Source organism: Schistocerca gregaria, chromosome 1, assembly GCF_023897955.1.
Source record: "Schistocerca gregaria isolate iqSchGreg1 chromosome 1, iqSchGreg1.2, whole genome shotgun sequence".
NCBI classification, from domain to species: domain Eukaryota; kingdom Metazoa; phylum Arthropoda; class Insecta; order Orthoptera; family Acrididae; genus Schistocerca; species Schistocerca gregaria.
The window spans coordinates 225,861,114-225,884,911 of NC_064920.1; the positions used below are offsets into that span (position 1 = coordinate 225,861,114).

The 23,798-nt window shown below is 39.8% G+C and overlaps 1 protein-coding gene across 2 annotated transcripts in view; it reads left to right on the top strand.

Moving 5' to 3' along the window:
• LOC126337999 (uncharacterized) overlaps window positions 1–23,798 on the top strand; it is a 198,232-nt gene that overhangs the window by 82,445 nt on the left and 91,989 nt on the right. For both annotated transcript variants that reach the window (XM_050001517.1, XM_050001518.1), the window contains exons 3-4: window positions 8,156–8,335; window positions 18,072–18,217. In XM_050001517.1, the coding sequence (XP_049857474.1) occupies window positions 8,156–8,335; window positions 18,072–18,217 (326 nt within the window). The remainder of the gene's footprint in view (window positions 1–8,155; window positions 8,336–18,071; window positions 18,218–23,798) is intronic.

Genomic DNA, 23,798 nt, shown 5'->3' on the forward strand with positions numbered 1-23,798 from the left:
ATTACTGTTACACTCAGTCGTTGCCTAATGCTCAATGTGAAACTATCATCAACTTCTCGTTCTTTCAACTTATTATGGTTCCATCTCCTTAATATCCTACTCATTTGCAAATTCTTCAGTTTTAATCAGTTTTTCATATTCAATAAATTTTGGTCATAGCCCACATCTGCGCCTGGAAATGTCTTACAACTTAAAATCTGGTTCAGAACTCTCTGTCTCACCAGTAAACAATGAATCTGAAACCTTCAAGTGTCTCCAGCTCTCTTCCACGTAAACAGCTCCTTTCATGATTTTTAAAGCAAGTGTTAGCGACTATTAAATTATGCCATTTGCAAAATTCTTACAGGCGGCTTCTTACTTCATTCCTTTCCCACAGTCAAAATCATCCTACTATTTTTCCTTCCCTTCCTTTTCCTACTAAGGAATTCGAGTTACCCAACCCAATTAAGTTCTCCTCTGTTTTAATTATCTGTATAATTTTTTGTATCTCATCATACATTCTTTCAATCTCTTCACAATCTGCGGAGCTAATTAGCATTAAAACTGCGCTACTGTGGTGGCTGTTGGTTGGCTTTGTGGGTACTTCGGCTACGCAGTGCATTCACTATGCTGCTCATAGTAGCGTACCCGCATTTCTCTTTTCTTGTTTGTTAGTATACCTACCCTTGCATTACTTCTATTTCATTTTGTATTTATAACCTTCGCCTCACCTGACTAGAAGTCCTGTTCTTTCTTTCACCGAAATTCACTAATGTCCATTATATCTGATTTCAATTTATTTATTTTCCTTTTTAAATTTTTTAACCTACCTACCCGATACAGGGATTAAAATTCCACTCTCCAATCTGTAGAATGCCAGTTGTTTTTCCCTCATGACGACATCCTCATAAGTAGTCCCTGCCTGGAGATCCAAATGGGGCACTCTCTTACCTTGGAAGTATTTTGGCCAAGAGAATGCCATCGTTATCAGAAACGCAATGGATCTCTATATCCTCAGGAAAAATAACGGCTGTAGTTTCCCCTTGTTTTCAGGTGTTCGCAGTACCAGCACAGCAAGGCTTTGGTAGGTGATGCTACCAGGCCAGATCAGTCAGCCATCCAGACTGTTGCCCCTGAAACTACTGAAAAGGCTAATACAACTCTGTCTGGTCTCTCTGGAGATACCTCTCCGTTGTGCGGAACATATATCTTGCTTATAATACCGGTTTCTGCAAAACACAAAATGGTTTTCTTTCCTTTTACCAAATGGACATGCGTCATATTCTGCGGGTCCTTACTTTATTTCTTCAAGTGAATATTTAAAGAATTTTTCCCAGCAAGGTAGCATTTTCCACCTTTTATGGTCTACTACTTATTCAGTTTGCAGCAAGAAAACGAACGGAGAAAGACGTTAGGCAGTAGAATCGTGTCATTCACTGAGTGTGAAAGAAAAACACTAGATGTTTTGTAGAAACTGTGTTTTAGATATCATATTTAATTTCCTAATACGGGTAAAAAGGATAACAAGAGCTCAAAAATTCAACAAGTTAATTATTTCCTGACAAGAGAGTTCACTAAATATCCTTTCTAGCTCTTGAAACTGTTGTTCTGTCATTAAATTATTTTTTGGTGTAGTATTAAATAAAATAAAATCAAATAGTAGGGTGTAAATCAGAGGGATAGATCATTAGTAACAACACCATCATAATCAATAGCAGAAATTTTATATCCACTGTTGGATAAAGGCCTCCTGAGCAGCCATAATTGTAGCGGTGTTCTTAGCTTATTCAGATTGCCTGGTATCCGTACAGTATTTTGGGAGTAAGTGTTTAGTGAGAAATTGCAGAATGTGGTAAAGCAAATAAGACTGACGATACAGAACGGAAATCATGACGCCAGCACACCGTATACAAGCTACCGAAGAGAACGTCCTCTGTTCAGAAGCTTTTGGAGCAAGGCGGGTTGTATCACGGTTTGGAGTGAGTGCACATCAAACTGTAGGTCCCCTTACCAGTAGATGGCTAATTCATTTCAGAAATTAGAGGAAGACTCATACTGCCACATACCCAGCCATACGCGGGCATGTCTGCCTCTGGCAGAACTCGTGTGATCAGCAGGTTGTCTCGCTCCAGGCGCTCATCCACCGGAGACAGCACGCTTTTAGTACTGCTATCAAACCGCCGGTTTGTCAATAGTACAGCCGACAAATTGCAGGTGGTTATAATTAGTTAAAGTGCAGCTACTCAAGGATGCGCTAATGCGTTAATTCCCAACCGATCTACGCTGGAGAAAAGTTATTAGTTCCAATTATGGCCACCAGGAGCAAATCTAACATTGTACGCTGTTTACATGACGGTTTGATATCCAAACGTGATGGACAATATGGCTATCGACAAGAGAGACAGCGCGGTGTTAATGAAACTCTGTTACGAGAACGGCAGCAATTACAGTGCTGCATTGAGAGAGTATCGCTGACTGAAATGTCTGAGGAGAGATTCTACGTCGTTTAAGGTGAGCTTGGTATTGCACCTGCAAGTGGAAGGTGTCCTGTGCTGGTGGAAGTTACTGATGAGGTTGGTGTTGCTTTAAATGATCATGCAGCACGTATCGCAGGTAGTGCTAATGTTCGTGTAGTGTGACGATAATTGTCCATCCCATTGCGACAGTTCGGGAAGATTTACGGTCTATTTTACGCTAGTACCCTACAAGATATGGACGGTACAGCAACTGAAACCTCATGATCCGCAACAGCATTATAAGTTTGCTGGTTTCCGGCACAGATCGAAGTTGATGACATGTGGCTGGGCGGTATTCTTTGGAAAGACGTGGCACATTTTACACGAGAGGGTGCAGTGAGTACACAGAACTGCCGAATTGGGGGTACTGTTAAACCGCGTGTTGTGCACGCAGAGCAATTGCAGTCGCCTTGTGTTACTGTGTGGCGTGCATTCACAAGCACCTGTACTCTCGGTCCTTTCTTATTTGAAGAGAATGCACCCAAAGGCCGTGTCGAGTGGATCGTGAAGTCTGAGATTATCGACACCTCCGTGTACAGCTTGTGATTCCTGCTTCGAAAGAGCGCAACTGTGTAGAAACCACTGTTTTCATACAAGAGGAGACATTGCCTCATGTCGCATAATGCAACTTTCTGCGAATGTCTTACCCCCTCAGGTTTTCCAAACGCATGGCCTGTCATATCACCTGATGGGAATCCATGTGGCTTTTGGCTCTGGGGTATCTTAAAAGAACACGTTTACCATGGATAGTTTCGGTCTCCACCTGATATGAAGACTAGTGTACTGGAACACGTTGCTCAGCTTCCTCGTTGTTTTACGGATGGAGCATCCCGTCGACGTCTCAGGTTCTCATATCGTGTAAGCGGCGGCTAAAATAATAAAATCAACATTCTAGCTTCCTCTAGATTGACATTTTCTGCCCATGTCCCGTCCTTAATCCATTACACATGGGAACATGTCTATATTTCTGTCTGGCATTCACAGCGCCAGATTTGCACCTGGCGCCAAAAATTAGAACTAATGTTTTTTTCAGCGTAAATCGGTTTCACGATAACGGATTAGAATATCTACCAAGTTCCGCTGCCATACGATAAGTGCAGTGCTCATTGGGCCTATTTATTTATTTACTTATTTATTTCATTAACAGTACAGAGTAACCCACCGCCTTGAAATGTAAGGTGGGTCGGATACTTCTGAATCTAATAGCAAAGACTTCTCATTGTTACAGTCTTATTGGTATACAGTTGTTAATGCTCTTTTTCAAAAAAATAATATAAAGAACATAATATATGAAGATTTCTCTGAGGTTACAGCGAATTGAATGCTTAACAGTTGTTAAAATGGTTACTTATAATTTGTTACTACATAGTTGATGAGAATATAATTTATACAATGAAAATGTGGAAGACAAAAAAGGAAATGTAACACAATCAGCGTGGTTAAGAATAATTTTTAATATATAGAGGGAAGCGGATGAGTAATACAGCCTAAGTAGCATGTTGGTTAGTAATGGTCTATTTCTATCTGTTTCAGATGAGAAGGTCTCGATACAACCTCTAACTATTCTCATCTGAAATGGTTTTGCGCTAATGTATGTTTCCACAGATTATATGCTGACTGAGCACTTCATACATGGAATACATGAATTTAGCGTCTCATAATAAATACACTTATCTTTGTAACTTGTTAGTTGAAACATAATGTAGTTCATTGCTATTTGAATGCATTATTCCTTAAATAACTTAATACATTTCTGACATTGGGCCTCTGTAAGTAGCTGTACTTTAATTACAACCACCCGGTGCAAGCACACCTGTTGACAAGCCAACTTCCAGCCGGTGTCAATAGAGGCGCCATCCTCTCCCACAGGCAGCGAACCCACCAGCGACAGCTGCGCCGCAGCTGCGGTGCTAGGTTACATGCGTGCGTCACATGTTCACCACACACAGCACGGATATCTTCCGGCTTGCTGCCTATTTAGGGCGCCGCTGGACCGCAAAGCAGGAACGCAAAAGCTCACACTTATGACCAAGGACAGGGCTCACGCTAGCCTGCCATTCGGAGCTCACTCCAGCTGTGCCACACACTATTCGCTTGCCATCGCCTTTGGAGCCTTCAACCATCCGACGCTGACTTTCCGCATCTGCATCTACATACATTCTCCGCAAACCACCGTATGGTGCGTGGCGGAGCATAACTTCTACCATGGCTAGTCATTTCCTTTCGTGTTCCACTAGCAGGTGGAGCAAGGGGAAAAACTGCCCCTTTTCCGGGCTCGGTGCTTCAATTGTCATCCACGGAAGATATGCTACAGGATCCTCACTGAACCGCCAAGCATCACTCTCACAGCCTTCTCAGCATTCGGTGTCCCCAAAACTGGCATTCTTCTCTGTGGACGTGTACCTAGCAGTTACGTCCCTGACCTGCGTTACGACGGAGTACTGTCACGATCTGTGTCACAGCGTCGTCACGACCCAAGTCACGACAGAATCTTGACTTCGTCATATTCATACTAGATCAGGAGGAACTCATTTTCAGCTGTATCCCTCAGGATCTACATTATGTTGAATAACTGTGTGCTAGAATGCGAGAGGGAACTAACCCACAAAGTGTTAAAAACTGGATGTTGACATATTTAGATATTTACGGATGGAGCTCTCCACCAACGCGATGTGACGCACCAATTGACTCAATATGGCACGATATCACTCAGTAAGATTTCCAAAAACTCTAACAATCAGTATCAAGCCTCATAACTGCTTGCATAAGGGCCAGCGGTGGACTGAAACGTTATTGACTTGCTGAGCTTGTCAAGCTCTTTGCTGGACTAAATCATCCAATTTCTCTGTAATTTTTTTTGTCATCGAGTGTAGGTGGGATGACAGTAATCCAAGCACAATGGTGACTGGTGCGACTAACCAATTACAAAACCGTCTCCACGGAGACATTTCCTTAGGAACGAAATCCTGCATGTGTTTTAAGTGGCAGTTGTGGAGAAAGTTCGTCACCGTAGTCTGGCTTATCCCATTCTTGTCATATGTCTGGTGTCAATAAAGTAGTCATTGTCACATTGCTTTTATCTCTACCTCACGTGCATTTCCCGCCATACACCCCTGCTCCTTATCCTCTCGGGAATCATTTCCTGCAGTTTGTTCCCGTTTAGCAAAATCAACGTATACAACGAAATCAAAAAAAAATTCCATATCCCGGTTCCCAAAACTCCTGAAGATAGACGTTGACTGTGGATATTGTATCACAGACACAGTTCCTTTGACTGTTCAGAGATGTCACTAAAACCGCCAAAAGATATAAACAAAAAATGGTTCAAATGACTCTGAGTACTATGGGACTTAACTTCTGAGGTCATCAATCCCCTAGAACTTAGAACTAATTAAACCTAACTAACCTAAAGACATCACAAACATCCATGCCCGAGGCAGGATTCGAACCTGTGAGCGTAGCTGTCGCGCGGTTCCGGACTGTAGCGCCTAGAACCGCTCGGCCACTCCGGCTGGAAGATGTAAACAACCATCCATGAGCAGTGTCTGTTAGACGGAGGGGTTCATACAGCCGATCAGTTCCAGTCTTTCCACTAGGATGGACGTACATGGTTCGTGTTGTCTATAGTTGAACCATGCTTAGACGGTCAATACCGCAGTTCGATCGCGCCGCATTGTTACTTTGTGCCAGGAAGGACTCTCAGCATGAGAAGTGTCCAGGCGTCTCGGAGTGAACCAAAGTCATGTCCTTTGGAGGAGATACTGAGACACAGGAACTGTCGATGACATGCCTCTATCAGGCCGCCCATGGGCTACTACTGCGGTGGATGAATGCTGCCTACGGATTATGGCTTGGAGGAACCCTGACAGCAACTCCACCATATTGAATAATGCTTTCGTGCAGCCACATGACGTCGTGTTGTGACTCAAACTGTGCGCAGTAGGCTGCATGACGCGCAACTTCACTCCCGACGTCCGCGGCGAGGTCCATCTTTGCAACCACGACATCATGCAGCGCGGTACAGATTGGCCCAAAAACATGCCGAATGGACCGGTCAGGATTGGCATCACGTTCTTTTCACCGATGAGTGTCGCATTTGCCTTCAACCACACAATCGTCGGAGACGTGTTTGGTGGCAACTCGGTCAGGCTGGAAGCCTTAGACACATTGTCCGGTGAGTACAGCAAGATGGAGGTTCCCTGCTGTTTTGGGGTGGCATTATGTGGGGCCGACGTACACCGCTGGTGATCATGGAAGGCGCCGTAACTACTGTACGATACGTGAATGTCATCCTCCCACCAATAGTGCAGCCATATCGGCAGTATACTGGCGAGGCATTCGTCTTCATATACAACAATTCGCGCCCTCATAGTGCACATCTTGTGAACGACTTCCTTCAGGATAACGACATCGTTCTAGAGTGGCTAGCATGTTCTCCAGACATGAACGCTATCGAACATGCTTGGCATATATTGAAAAGGGCTGTTTATGGGCGACATGACGCACCAACCTCATTGAGGGATCTACGCCGAATCGTTGTTGACAATCTGAACTAGCGGATAGTATACCATGACGAATATAGGCATGCATCAATGCAAGAGGACGTGTTACTGGTTATTAGACTACCGGTGTGTACAACAATCTGGCTGTATGGTGGTACAACATACAATGTGTGGTTTTCATGAGCAGTAAAAAGGGTTTATGTCGATCTCTGTTCTAGTTTTCTATACTGGTTCCGGAACTCTCGGAACCGAGGTGATGCAAAAGGTTTTTTTTTATGTGTGTATTGTTAACTTGCATCAGTACTTGTAGTACGGTACCCTAGTGAACCCTTTGCATAAATACTGTTCCCTAACAGAAGTCGTAGTTTCAATTTCATGCCATACAGTGGAGTTACACCAGAATACAGTAGAAACGCCTTGCTACCTGTAATGGAACTTCAGTTTTAGTGACATGAAAACTCTCAGAAGCTTTTCTCATATATGCAGTTATTTCAGAGAACGTCCGCGCTTGGTAGCTGAGTGGTCAGCGCGACGGTATGTCATACCCAATAGCCCGGGCTCGATTCCCGACTGGGTCAGGGACCCCCTCCGCTCAGGAACTGGGCGTTGCACTGTCCTTATCATCGTCATTTCATCCCAAGGACACGCAAGCCGCCGTAGTGGCGCCAACTCGAAAGATTTACACCAGGCGAACGGCCTACCCGACGGGAGGCCCCAGCCACACGTCATCCCCAATTCAGAGAATAATTGATTCTTGTTCTTAATACTATTTTTCCAGTAAATGTTAGTTACGGCACCTCAGGGGCAGTTCCTTATTTTTGAGGATATTTAACAATTTCGGCGTAGTTGAAGTTGTTCAGCAACTGGTCGTGTCGGAAGTAATTCGACAGTTACTCTTACAATGCACGAGAAAGACCTGCTAGCATGTATACAAAATGTGTGGTTCCATTTTAAGACAAGTATTTACATTTTCGTGTTATTAGAAGCACGTTTTTCTGGTATGTTAACTATTTTCGCTTACTTCTCATCATCTATCACAAATGGCTGCATGCATGACGGTCATACGTATTTCTAAGAGGACAATTAAGGGCAGTAGATACTCTCCTACGCTCAGTGCATGTTACTTAAAGTGGTAATAAAACTAAAATTTTGTTCCAGGTGTTACCGAGAAGCTAAGTTATCTGATCGATCTGGGAGTGGATGCGATATGGCTGAGTCCCATCTACAAGTCGCCGATGGTAGACGCTGGCTATGACGTGTCGGACTACAAACAGATCGACCCCGTGTTCGGGACCATGGATGACTTCGACGAGCTCGTCAAGAAAGCGACTGACAGAGGTAAGGCCTCTGGCCTCGTTTTTCTTCACTATTGAACGAAGGAAATGGTTTATATATGACTGTTAATAGAACTTCATCTGTCTCTAACTCTCTCCAGAATGTTGATCTTTGCCAGAGTCGCCTGTTACAAAACAGTTCTCTTCAGGTGTATGTAACACTTCTGTGATAGCTAGTTCTAATAATGTTATTAGTTCTCATACTATTACGAGTGCTCAGCTCCAGGAAAGCAATTTCAGTGAAAATGATTCTAGAAAGCTTAAACGTACAACAAATGGGCGTGTACATATTGCTCTACAGAGCATTAAATGTACACAAAAAATCAGTTAACTAGTGTAGTAACATTTTGCTCTAAAGCAGGTCCAGTTGGTTGGTTTTAGTTACTATAGTTGCACTAAACCAAAATCAGCAGAAATTTATTATTATAATGGAACGAAAGAATATTTAAAAAATGAGATTATGGACTTATTATTTCAACTGTATCACCTACGCATATTGTAAATTAATGTCTATCGTTGCGTTTTTCTGCCTGTATGTGGCGGCTAGTCTTAGGAACTGCTGAGGTATTTCGATACGACATTCGCTAATAGATTCACGACGGAAGTTTGTGAATATAATTTATTACTATAAGCCAGACAACTCATAGATACTTACTGCTCGCTTTCAAAGTGGAACGAGTCGCTGGCTTTCTATATTTTTCAGCTGTAAACATATGAAGGTTTCACCTTATAAACTTACCCGATAGACATAACACTGGCCCGTCGGAGGTTCGTATCCTCCCTCGGGCATGTGTGTACGTGTGTGTGTGTGTGTGTGTGTGTGTGTGTGTGTGTGCGTGTGTGTGTGTTGTCCTTAGCGTAAGTTAGTTTAAGTTCACTTAAATAGTGCGTAAGCTTAGGGACCGATGACCTCAGCAGTTTGGTCCCATAAGACCTTACCACAAATTTCCAAATTTCCACAACACTGAAGCTCGAGTTTCTCTCGGCATACAACACGTTCAAATAACTTGTAGGAATGCAGCTGTCTGACGTTTTCGACAACCACCTATGTTTCGTCCGGTGCTCTTCCTGTCATTCTCAAGGCACTATCTTGGACAATATTTTCATGCATGTAAAATGTTAATTAATGCACTCATTATTGGTCCTGTGTTGGGTGACGTTAATTTATTATCTGCAACATTCACAAACGTGGAAATCTTCAGATTGAACTATTTGGACTCTGATAACTGTATCAGGATTTATAAATCGTATCGTCATAATATCGAATCACTTTTTGTCAAAATCCCCACAAAATGCCTACTTTGTCCCAAGTTTTGAGTTTATGATTCAGATCGGTCGTGAACATGGCTACCGAAACATTGCCAGTCAGTTCAAGAATATAACAAAAATATATACGTTGACGAAGTGGCAAGTAGCTTTAATAGTAGCTACGAATGTACGCCATTTTTTCTGGTTGGTACTCGTGATCTTGGTCGCAAGTAAATTATGAAAACTGCAACACGTTTCGCGCCCGTGAGCTACCAGTGTTCTATGAGTCGGGCTGGGATCGGTTCCGTTGGGACATTCGTGAAATATAATCGATGTTCGAAAACTTTTGCGAATTGCAAACTAGCACATTACAGTCGCATTGTCACACACACTGTCCACCTTATCTCCATAAATGTGGAGAAATTTGTTCGTATGCGCAGCTTGTGACACTATTCTCATCGATGGATTGACCAGCACACTCAAAGATCGATAGCATCGGATTCACGATTGATAACTGATCCACTGCTTCGAACTTTGATTTTCCTGGTTTGGATGGAATTTTTCCCGAAAGTTGTGGTAGGCTATATTCTGTAGCTGTAATTTGAGAAGTTTTTCGTCTGATCTGTACAGAAGCACAACGTTAATATCTGTAGGCTTTTTTCTGCTTCAATATCGAAAATACATTTACGACACAGCAGAAACGTAAAGAACAATACTACAAGGCGGAAAAATGCTGTAACTTGGCTTTTTTATAAAAGTTGAAGAATAGTGCGAATGTGTATTTAGTTGTTGAAATTCGCCGTTGATTATAAGACACCTTTTGACTGATGAAGGCAATGGAGATGTGATCACGCGCTGCTAGTATGGTATGCCCACGTGGATGCAGCACGAAAAGAACGAAGAAAATTTTTAAAATGGTAATTAACACATTTAGGATTCCGTGCCCTTAATTATTTGTTACATGTAGTCCAATATCTGTCTTTCCGTACAGTTGTTACTCACAATAGTTCCCTGATTATTATTATTCCATGAGTCTTTAAAGCATATCGTGCTGTCCTGTCCTTTCCTCTTGTCAGTGTTTTACTTCGCCGGTTCTAAGGAGAATCTCTTCACTCGTTATCTTATCAATCAACATAATTTTCAACATCCTTCTACAGCGCAATTTCTCGAACGTTTATATCTCTTCTTTTCCAATTTCCTCCCAAAGCAACCTCCCGTCTGACCCCTTGCATTTGGCTCCTCGCCTATGTAATCTCACCGGTGACATTTAAGTGCCATATAATACTGTGCTCCAAACGCAATTTCTCAGAAATTTCTTCTACAGACTACGGCCCATTTTTGATACTAGCAGACTTCTGTTGCCCGAAAATGCAGTCTTTGTCTGGTCTAATTCGCTTTTATGTCCTCTTTGCTTCGTTTGCTTTGTTCAAAATTTGTAGAATTGACTCACTTCGTCTGCTTCGTGGTCTCCTGTTTTGACGTTAAGTTTATTGCTAATGTCACTACTGGTACTCCTTGTTACTTTTGTCTTTCTTCAGTTTAGTCATATTCCATTTTCTGTACTGATTAAAAAGTTCATTCCATTCAGTATGTACTGTAATTCTTTTTCAATTTCACCGAGGATAGCAATATCTAAAGCGAATCGTATCACTGATATTGTTTCACCCTAAATTTTAATCCCACTCTTGAGTCGTTCTTTTATTTCCGACATTGCTTCCTCGATGTATTGATTGAACAGCAATAGGGAAAGGTTGCATCTCTGTCTTATAAACATTTTAATCCGAATACTTTCTTCTTGATTTTCCATTATAATTGTTGCCTCTTGGTTCTTCTACGTACTATATATTATCCATCTTTATAGGTTACCCCTATTATTCGCAGAATTTCGAACATCTCGCACCATTTTACGAGGGTTGGAACTTTAATAGTGAGTTCAACTCGATTTCTGAACTGAAGGAAACACTTCACGGCATTCGCTTCGAAACTGCTACAAATTCATCGGGCAATAGACCGCGCCCCTCAAACAGTCAACACAACTGGTACTGCTAAGAATATGCTATGACTTGCATATCGCTGGCAACGGGTTATTCACAATGCTGGTGGCTACTTTGAATGTCAGTAAAACTTAGAAACACGTGTCTATTTTGTACGAGCTGTAAATAGTTGCCACTATTAAAGTTCCAACCCTCGTATATTGTCGAACAGTTTTTTCCAGGCTGACAAGTCTTGCTTCCAGTATTAGTCGGAACGTCTGGACAGTCTCTCTGGTAACAAAAAATGTTCAAATGTGTCTGAATTTGTAAGGGACCAAACTGCTTAGGTCATCGGTCCCTAAACTTACACATTACTCAGACTTACTTATGCTAAGAACAACACACACACTCATGCCCGAGGGAGGACTCGATCCTCCGGCGGGAGGGGCCGCGCAATGCGTGAATTGCGCCTAAAACCGAGCGTCCACTCCGCGCTGCTCTCTGGTGCCGTTACATTTCGTGAAGACAAACTAATCCTCGTCCGATTGATCTTATATTTTCTTTTCCTTTCTTCTGTGCGGTATTATTGTTAGCAACTTGGATGCATGGGCCATTAAGCTGATTACAGTATGTGTACATAAAAAACCACATAGGACCATGCACCTCCCTTGCGAGAAGGGCTCTATTCAGCATGCGGTGAAGTGAACGTATTCTTGTGAGGTGATATTTACTAATGTTGAAATAAGGCCCTTGATAAGCCTCTCATTGACCCTCACAGGCGGACGACACAGCAGCCTCCCGTCTGACCCCTTGCAATTGGTTCCTCGCCTATGTAATCTCACAGGTGGCATGTAACTTACCTTCAACAAGACGGAACATTACAGGATCACTACCAAACACTTCAAGAGTTGTTTGAGTGTGGCTTGGTACCCTAATGGTCAGTTGGAGTCAGTACTATGAGCTCATCTCACACGCTAAAGAGCGAACCGGCTAATCTCCGTGGCTCGTGCATGACGATCCACTAATCATGGATCAAGATTATCCGATTCATATATTCTCTTGTGGACTCCATGACGCCACCATAGTCGGAAAGACAATAACTACTACATGCTACTTGGTGTATGACTGCAGTTGATATGCTCTTCAGTACATATGTTAGTGCTATTTTACGTAATTTGTAATTTCACAAAATTATATTTAATCGTGTTTCATAATGCAGCCCTTACTAACATTGTTAATATCTCGTTTCAATCAGTATTTTGTATACACCATTTAATAGCTTAAATAACTGACTTTCCTTGAGGGCTCTGGCTCTGAGCCCTATGGGACTTAACGTCTATGGTCATCAGTCCCCTATAACATATAACTACTTCAATCTAACTAACCTAAGGACATCACACAACACCCAGTCGTCACGAGGCAGAGAAAATCCATGACCCCGCCGGGAATCGAACCCCGGATCCCCGGGCGCGGGAAGCGAGAACGCTACCGCACGACCAAGAGCTGCCTTTCCTTGAGGGACTCCCTTTACTATTGGCATCTGTTGATAAATATTCGAATTTGAACTTCATACTAATGTGAAACGAAGGAAAATATTGAACGTCTATAGAGTCTACAATTTGTAGCAAAACATAACTTATGAATAAAGAAGTCACACGCAAGCAGATGAAAAACATTTGCCCCTAGACTAGGCGGTCAGGGGTCTGCGATCCTGATATAAAAAACACCATTTACCTCAGCTCCTCGCCGTTAATGATTAGATTGGAGTAGGTTTTCTCAGCTCCTTTTTTTAGATTGAGAGAAAGCTTTTGACAATATTGACTGTATGGAACTCTTCGTAATTGTAAAGGTAGCAGAGAGAAACTACAGCGTCCGTACAAAAAGTTCCTGAGGTATGAGACACTTGAGCATAGTAACAACAGCGGCAGCTTGAATTAACAACTGTAAACAAGACATATACAGTCGACCAGTTCTTAGAGTGCAGGTAGTGTTAAGCACTGGGCGTGCGGCGTCACAAGTCGCAATGGAGAGACAGGTCTAAATCGTATTCAAAACATTCTCCAGAATGGTTTGAAGAGTCGAAAACAGTGTACAAAATTATTTCTGCTCACCTTGACTTCTGAACGAGACCACCGACGCATGGACGCCTGCCGCGACTTGACTAAAATGAGAAACGTGGACAGTTGTTTTCTGGAAAAAATAAGCGTGATTCACGGGACTTGGTTTTGTCGATACGAACGTACCACAAAACGACAAAGGGGAAAACCTCGCAATGAAGGTTCAAATCGACGCTCTAACGAATAACCGACATTCAATCAACTATGACTCGTTAACTGAACTGCATCCGAAAGGAGAATCTTTCTGACAGTTTCTCGCTTTTGTATGAACATTCTATGGCTTGTACTCAAGTGGGGAGAGACCATGAAGAACATGCCGAAGCATTAAAACCATTATCTTAACTTTTCAATATTTTTTATTAAGTCAACCTCGAATCATTTTGCATTGGCGGGATGCAGGGAGCGAAAGGTTATTTACACCTTGCGTAGAAGCCGAATTGCAGCTATAAGGGTGGAAGAACATGAACGGGACACACTTGAGGAGCGAGACAAGGCTGTCACCTATCCCGACTGAGCAAGCTGTGAAGGAAGCCAAGGAGAAATTTGGAAAAGGAATTAAAGTCCTGGCAGTGGAAACAAAAGCTTTAGGATCTGCCGATGACACTGCAAGTCTGTGAGAAACAGCAAAGGACTTGGAAGAACAGTCGGGCGGAATGCATAGTGTTTTGAAAAGAGATTATAAGATGAACATGAACAAATGTAAAACAAGGGTAATACAGTATGATCGGATTAAATTAGGCAATGCTGAGAGAATTAGTAAATGGAGAACTAAAAGTAGTAGATATGTTTTGCTATTTGAGCAGTAAAATAAATGATGGTCGAAGCAGAGAAAAAAAATGTAGATTGGCTATAGATAGAAAATCATTTGAAAGGATGAAGAACTTTTCAACATCTAAAATAAATTTAAATATCAGAAAGTCTTTTCTGAAGGTATTTGTTTAGATTGCAGCCTTGCACGGATGGGAAACTTGCACAATTAGTAGTTCAGACAACAAGAGAATAAAAGCTTTTGAAATTAGCTGCTGTAGAAGAATGCTGAATATTAGACTGGTATATCGAATAACAATATAAGATACTGAGACTAATTGGGGGAAAAATTAATTTTAAAGAACCGATCAGTTGACAGCACAATCCTGAGGCATCAAGGAATTGCCAGTTTGTGAACGAAAGGAAATGTAGGGGGTAAAAATCGTACAGGAAGATAAGGGCACAGAAACACAATTTATGCAATTACCATGGAGTAGATCTGAGCTCAGGCAGATGAAAGGAGGTTCAAATTGGGGAAGAAAATAGCATCGCGTTTGGGATAGTGATTGATTCTTGTTTGTACATTTAATATTTTCATTGACTCAATCTCATTAGGAGCTTTATTCTGTTAATCGGTACCGGCCTTCATCAGAACTATTGACACAGCACCTGAATAGGCTCCAAGTAATGTCTTACGCCAATGAAAGTATTTAGCATACAATGGTTATCATTTTCTGTAGATACCCGGAGTACACTTTTCCAGTAATGTGCGTTATACAATACGCATGGTGGAGTGACAGAGACGTTTTGTTTACTTAGTTCTTACCAAAAGTAATTTTTTCACCAACACTTACTTTGTGTTATGTACGTAATCCTTCAACGTGCAGTGTGTATTATTTAACTGCCCTTTTTAAACATGTTGGTTCTGGTTATTTCTACCATCTTCTTGGGGATTTTATTGCACTATTTGATTTCCTCAGAAAAACACTGCTTTTTTAATTTTTTTGCCATTTGCATTCTTTTTGTTCCATGATCAGTAATAGAACTATTAGTGTAAAGACTTATAATTGTTTTATGATGCAATTAGAATCCGAAACTCCTTAAACTGACTGTTGCAGTGAAGCATATTATTGTCTGTTGTTGTAACTCTTATGAGCGTTCTATGATATTGGTATATTGTATCCGAAGTTTGTAATCTGATCCCCCACAAAATACGACACAGCTAAGGAATGAGTGTACAAACGAAACGGAAGGTATGTAACTACAAGGCGCTGGCTCTTCCACACTAATGACAGAACTCGTAGGTGCAAAGCATGTTAATGACATTCTCTTTGCCAACATTCTTGTGTGGTAATTCCAAATGATAGTGAATTTTCATGCGTAAAAGTTGTGTGTTTGTTACACTATCCATGGAATTATCCTTTGCGTTTGAAGTGACGTATTTTCCGCTTTTAACCTGACATTCAATACTTTTAATTTCCTTACGTTCAGCTTTAGGTAAAGGCTTAGAGACAAATTTTAAACGTCGCTGAGGGTTTTATCTAATTTCTCTGCCAGGAGTTCTGGTGTTTTATGCACAGTGGCAATATTGCTGTTATAACAAAATATTTTTCCCTATGCCTAACATTCTCTGAAAAGTTAAACTCCTGTATTATTTTATTATAGACATAATAAAAGTCTTACTAAACATTTAACTTCATTTGAGGCTAGCATTATTTCTATCATCTTTACCCTGGTTTCCAAATACTGTCTGAAATGTTCATTTACTATCTCTTATTGCTAATGAGGGTAGCTTCTTCGGTAGCGTTTTACGGTAAGTAGTGTCAGACGTCTTGAATAGATCTAAAAACGTGTTGATCACATAGCTACAATTGATTAATGCTTGAAGTACTGCTTTTCTAAGATCCACTCGGACTGATCTGGATTTCTACTGCTTTGGAAACCAAACTGTATTTCTCTGAGGGAGTTAACGAGTGTTCTGACAACTCATTAACCTGTCTTTCATACCAGATTCTAATTTTTTTAAAAATGACAACAACAGAGAAAGAGGCCTGTAATTTTTTTTGCAAGTTCTACATTACTTCCTTTACTAAAGCTACGAATGTCACTACTACATTACTTCCTTTACGAGAGTTACAAATTTCGCTAATTCTAGATATTCTGGAAGGTCACTTTACATGAAGGTCTGATCTATGATGTTAGTTGAGGGAATTTGTATGTTGTCTAGTTATTCTTCAGTATATGGACTGGCACTGCACCAGTGTCTGCTGATTCATTTTTTTCATATTTGTATTGTTTTCTTGATGTGAAGCTCTGTTATGGGTAATGCCTTTATTGTTTAACATGACAGAGGATCCTTATTCCTGGGAACTTTTACTGTAACATTTCTGCAATGCTGGAAAAACATTCATTCTCAAAATTAACTACTAGTGGTTCCCAAGTATAATTTATTGACCTAGCCATGTTATTTAGCATCATTTCATTATATTTCTTCCTTTCTTTCCTGTTATAAAACATTGCATGTTGTTTCGCTTTATTTTTGGGTATTAAATATTATTAATTCATTCAAATAATTTTTACATCTAGCGGTTCCCTCTTGCAGATCTTTGTGGAACAGTGCCACGTAAGATTCTGGAAGGACTTTGCGATTCTTACTGTCATCCAAGTGTTTTTACCGGACAGTTCTATATCTGTTGGTGCTTTCAAGACACTGGATCAAAATTCCGTTCAGATGGTGCACATAGCTTAGAAAAATTGGCATCTGCAGTGTTCTCTGCATAAACTTCCACACAGGTTTCATTCAACTATACCTTTGAAAAATCTAGCCCCGTCCCCCATACATATTTCAAACCAACATAGAGGTTGAAATATTAATTTCCAACGGTTGACTCCTTCTTTCAAGATATACTGTTTATGACCCACTACCAGCTGTATAATTGTGATGCTAATTGTGTGGGGCACACTATACACAGTGCAACATGTACTGTATGTTGTACGTTTCGTACGGCAGATATTTGAAATTCCAGGGGGAATTGTTATGAGAGGAACGATCACTCTAAACAAAAAGTCTAGTAAACTTGTGATGTAAAATGTGTACATTAAGAGCTATGAGGACTTCTTCATTTTCGCTCCTCTGAAACACGTTTCCTCTACTGAACAAGAGCTCATAGCTGTGAAGGTATGCAGCTTAGAGCCCATGTTTACAAGGTAATTTTTTCTTGTTTTGGTCCACACTGCCTCCTTCCAAAACATGTAAAGCAAAGAGCTTGTTGTGGAAGATATTTGTTTCATGGCATTGAAGACGAACAAGTGCTCCTTGCTCTTCTGGTATGCGTTTTAGAGCCCATGTTATTTTTTGTTTTGTTTCGAATGATGATTCCTGTCATTTCTCTGAATACTGACCATTCCTCCCTTGACACCTTGTTTATGTTTCGAATCTATTTACATCAAGTGAACAACTGTTACAGAAAAATTTCCGTAAAATAGATTAAGACAAAAACAATTTTCTTCTAATAAGAATAATTAATAAAATCATCCTTGTATGACTACATATGAAGAACAGCTACTCCTGTAGTCAGTCTTCAAAACTATTATTAGCTGATATTGTCTAGTACTGCATAATATATGTTAACTTCCAGTCTGATGTTACTTTCAGGTCTCGAGATCATCCTGGACTTCATTCCAAACCACTCGAGTGACAAACACGAGTGGTTCGAGAAATCTGTGAACAAAGAGGGGCAATACACTAACTACTATGTGTGGAGAAATGGACGCAAGAAGGGGAAACCCCCCAACAACTGGGTGAGTGACACACTTATGGAGAAATTTTGTATACTTGTATCTGGTAACAGTCTAGTGTTAAAATTAAAATATTTTAAGCTGTTACGATGCAGGTAGTCAAGATCTTTTACTCATACCTGTATACATTGATTGATTAATTTCTCAAATTCATATGTCGACCATTCAAGACCTAAACACTAAAAACAACAAGTGAAATATTGACTGTTTTCTTATTTGGTAGTGATGAAAAACTTGATCACACAATTTATAAGTGTTGTCCATTTTACAAAGTAAAGAAAGGAAGGAACCTTCATGTAAGCAAAGAGAGGGAAATACATTTTGAGTTCGAAGAACAATGGCACCAACTCTAGATGAACTGAAAGAATATCATTTTAAACTGAAGTATTATGTTTCATAACTATTATGAATTGAAACTGATACATAATACACTGCAATAAATGATAAAAATTTTATCCACACTGTAATAATAATCATTAGAACATGTAAAGATATTATACCGCTCATGAACACAATAAATTATACCACCCCTACCATTACCAACAGCAGTCAAACTATGACAATGCAGAATTCACATTTGTACTTACGCAGCATTTTTTTACACGGCATATATTTGACATATAATTCATACATTTTTTTATGTTAAGAGTGTATGTAAGACGTGTATTGGCTACAAGCAGATCGTGTATAATGATTCTGGTAGAAGAGAAAACAAAGTATGTGGTCGAGAACAGCTTCATGTTATCTACATGGTAATCTGTTGCGAGTCCATCAAATAACATACTCATGGTCTCCTTCCCCTTTCAGTTTTCAGAATCTCTCCAGTAAATACGCCGCAGTCAGCATAATATGGACAAAAATATAATGCTATGAGCAAAAAATTAAAAATAAATATGCATAATGACATAAAAATATGGCCTAAGAATATTAAAAAGAAGTAAAACTTCTGCTATAAAATACATTAGTATACCAGTTTATGATAATGAACTATTTATGTAGGAATAAAATGCAAATGAGAAGAAAGCTAAACTAGGGAATTCATTCTTGTAGTAGGCTTTTTATTAACATAGCCGGAAGGTAATCAATCTATGACATGTTTTATTTCACTTCCTCATTTTTACTGCAATTTATGAGCTTTGAGTTGCAATATACAGTGAATACCTTGTGCAAATTCTCACACAAAAGAAGATATCCCATTGTCAGCTAACAAAATCTTATGCTTCGAAAAACTTCTTTCTACTTCAGCTGGCACAAGAGAAGCATATTTGAAGTGGATAATACCATTTGAATCTATATCCAAATGTCTAAGAGAGCACTTGTTAGCCAACAAAATTATTGAAAACGATTACAGCGTGTGATACCTTTACCTAAAACTTCCGGGCTGATAGGTCGTGGTCGATGTATAAAACTCTCCGCTCCACTTTATCTCGGAGGATGTCTCCCGCAATCGGGGAAGAGACGTTCCTCCGAGATAAGTGGCGAACTGCAGTACCTCAGCGTGTAATTACCTTCGTTTTTCTAACACTTTTCCATTTTTTTGGCACTTCTTTTCCCACTTTATCACAAGCAGATTCTAATTATCCACAGTTTCTATCTGCTTCATTAGTGGCTCTTCTGATTCCTCCAAAACATTTATGGTTGCAGGAATAAATCCAAAATTGTTGTTGTGTACGAAATTTTGCCAGAAATTTTAGCATAAGGCATTAGCTCTTGGGCTAGTCCAAGTGAAGCAGTTTTACTTCTGTCTCAGTTTTGACTTTCGCAATATTAATGTTCTGGCAGTAATAGTTGCAGGCATCACTCCAGGTCCCAGATCGTACCAAAATAGGAGATGGTGGTAATGAATTGCATGTAACTTACAACTTGAACGCTGCACGTCTGAAGGGACTTCAAGAAATACCGTTTTTACACACCCAGTAAATCTGTAAACATCACTGAATTGACCACAAATCTCTTCTGCAGTTCTATGCAACGTGTGATCCAAACAAGTAACATGCCTTATTTTACTGTGTAATCCTTTTAGTGAATCGGCAGATTTCATCTTTTAGGCGCAACATACCTTACCGAGAGCAGTACATTGTTATGCTTAACTTTTTATGGCCATATAGCATCCAGATATCTGTCGTACAGTTTACTAATGACGAAAAAATTTACGTTTCCTAAATGTTCAATAGAAACTTTTTCGCTGGACCAGCTCCTCTATTTCCAAAACAGATTCCCTTAGAGTCTCTGCCTTCATCACTTGATACCCATTTTTTTAATTTTCAGCCTATTATTTGACTTGTTGCCTTGCTTTCTCGTTGTTTTGACTGATATAGTCGTCTCTTTTCTCATCAACAATGTTATACAATCTTGAACTAACTGATATGTTGGGTGTGAGACTCACATTGCAGTTGGCTCAGGCACACTGTCCACCACATATAGACATTTAAAAAACTCGTAAAATTTCACTGTTTCAGCAATTAGATTTATGTGTCCTACCACATACTCTTTTCGAATAATTCTTTTGTCATACCTGGCTTATCAAGATTTGCCTATGCTTCCAACTTGTCCTCTCACTTCTATTTGGGAATTTCAGCAAACATGCAATCAGAGTTTTAGGTCTGTTGCCTGTTAACAGTCATTGGACTATATTTCTGCTATTGAATTCGTTAGTTTGTTAAGTAAACCCTCAAAATATTCGATGTTAAGTCCCCAAGCAATATGTTTCTCATGGCAGAAACCCTTGAGAGTGATATAACTCTCTCATTACTCTCTCTACTAGGTTTGAAGCCTAGTGATATCATGGTATACAAATGGCCTTTTTCATAGTTTGAACAAAAGCTGAGGACCATTGGCACAGTATTTTCTTAGGTTTGCCTATAATGGATATACTAACTTTGCTCAATTTACTGGTCACTGCCTTTCCAGTACATTTCCTTCATGGACTCATCCTCAGAACTTTCTAAAACAACGTCTATAGTCACTAAAACCTAATTACAACCACCTTTGGTTGTTGAGAGTAGCCCAAATAAATCTGTGCAACCTAAATCGGTCACCTCTTTAGTTATAAAATAACACAGTGGAACCCAGCTGATAACTGTAGATATTTTCATTGTCTGACAGCTCTCAAGAACCTTCCTGGACTTCTTTACCACATCGTTAGAGATGTATGTCTCCTTCAGTTTGTCTGCACATTTTTTTGGACTGAAGTGGCCATAGCTGCGGTACACTATATAAATTTGTCTGGTGTGTGTTAAGCTAAGCACAACTTCCAGTTGCCCCAAATCAGATTAAGTCTATGATGCAGTATGCCTTTTACCACTAAATAATATTCCCTTTTTTTGGATTCTCCGTTTTCTTACCACCCTCTTTTCAGTATTAGCAATATTGGGTCATGTTCCTGTTCTGATTTCAGTTTCTAATAGTCTCTTTAAAGTAACTTTAATGTTCTACATTTTTCATTTAAACAAACGGACCTATTTGGTTCGGAATTCATCTGATCTCGCTTACTCATTCCCACTTGAGGTTAGATAACTCAGCTGATATAATGTTATCTTTGACTAGCCTGTATTGTGTGGCCAATTGGTATTCTTGGAGCCCTATGGCCCCTCTGGTGAGCGTGACATTTGTCAGTTTACTATTATTTATGAAAGCTAAAGCTTAAGGATCAGTGCAAATGGTGAGTCTCCTATCCATCACTAATAGTGAAATTTTTCGAAAATATATATTATGGCTAATGCTTCCTTCTCAGTAACTGTTCAATTTTGGTAACATGTAGCCAACATTCTGCTTGCAAAATTAATTATTCCATGCTCTATTCACTTCTTTGTCTCCAATGATTGAAATAGATGGGCTCTGATCTCATATTCTGAACTGTCAGCTGATAGACAAAATTGTTTATCTAATTTCGGATAAAACAACGCTTTTCCTTTACATAGAGTTTCTTTAATTTTTTTCAAATCCCTATTGATACTATTTAATCCAAACCCAAGCAACATTCTCTTTCGTTAAGTAAAGCAGCTGCATTCAAAACTTGTACACTTATACTTTTCTATAGAAATTACATGAACTGAGAAACGACTTTACTTGCTTCCTGTTCATTGGTTCTGCATATTCTCTTATTACCTCCTACTCCCCTGTATTTGGAGTGATGTGTCTTTCTGAAACTGTACATCCTAGGAACTGTATGTTACTTTTTCAGAATTTGGACTGGCTTAGACTGACAGTAATATCTGACAATAATATTAGTCTTTAGGAAATCCACGACAATAACTATTCTTTGGTAAGAATTCTATTATGCTTTCTGCAGACACTGGCAGCAGTTAAAATGTTATCAACACAAACTGTAATCTCAGCCAGTAGATTTTTCCCTAATGTAGAATCCTGCATTTGTATGAATGCAGACACTGAGATATTTATTCCAAAAGGCAGTACCCTAAATTGGTATCACCTACCTCCATAAGAAAAAGCTGTGTATTGCCTAAAGTTTTCAGGTAATGAAACTTGCCAGTAAACCATCTTAAGGTCAAGATTGGATAGTACACAAGTCCATTAAAATATCTGTAATAACTCTCCAAATGGTCTTTGCCTGTCATTCTAAGGATTTGTTATCTTTTTATGTCTGTACCACCTTATGTTACCCTTGCTGATCCAGCCTTCTTAGTTGCATTTACCAGTGGATTTACAGTACTGGCTCACCGATATTTTAAAATTAGTCAAGTGAGTCAAAAATTCTCTTAATTTCCCTTCTTACGACGTCTCTTTTGTTAAGGGTACTGGTTAAGATGGTGCTGGTGTATTTGACCTTGAATTCAAAAGTGTCACCTTTCATTAAATCTGATTTGTACAGAAACTGCTTTTCATGCTTCAGAAGGAACGTCTCTAGCTCTCCTTTTCCAGTTTAGTTAATTACTATAATCTCGTTTACTTCTGCCCTTATTTTAGCAGCTGCCACTTCTGTTTCAACGTTGTTTTCAACATTCATTTGCTTTTGTGAAGAAATTTTAATGTTAATAATGTTCAATCGGAAACACGCATCAGTTACCTTTATGTACGAGTAGCATCTACCTTACGTTTCTTCACGAGGACTGACCTTGTTAATAAATGTTATCCAATTCTTAGTCTCATTTACCATCATGATCGTAGGGCTGCTTTCAAAAACTAGAATAGCCACATGATTTAACAACAGACTTATTCCTATGATCACAGCTAGACAAAGTTGTAGCACCACCATTGATCCAAACTTCAATACTGTAACCTGAATTTTCTCTTCTAGTAACGTTTCTTTATTATTGTACTCTGTCCTGCAACAGCACCTATGACCTTAACTCCCTGTACTGCTAATTCTGATATTTCTCCTTTGTTTGTTAATTTCCTGTAAGTTCCTTCTGCAACAGCTTGAAATTCGCTACGTGTGTCAGTGAGCATTACTGCCTCAATACCATTACTTTCAATATTCACTGATCCTTCAGTACATAGAATCTGTTGCTTAATAGGTACTTTTTAAGTGCCTTTTTTACGTAAGTTTTTTCAGGAATCTCTTTATACTCCTTAGACAATTTACTGTACAGTTAATTTTTTCGTGGAAAGAACAGTTTCATTT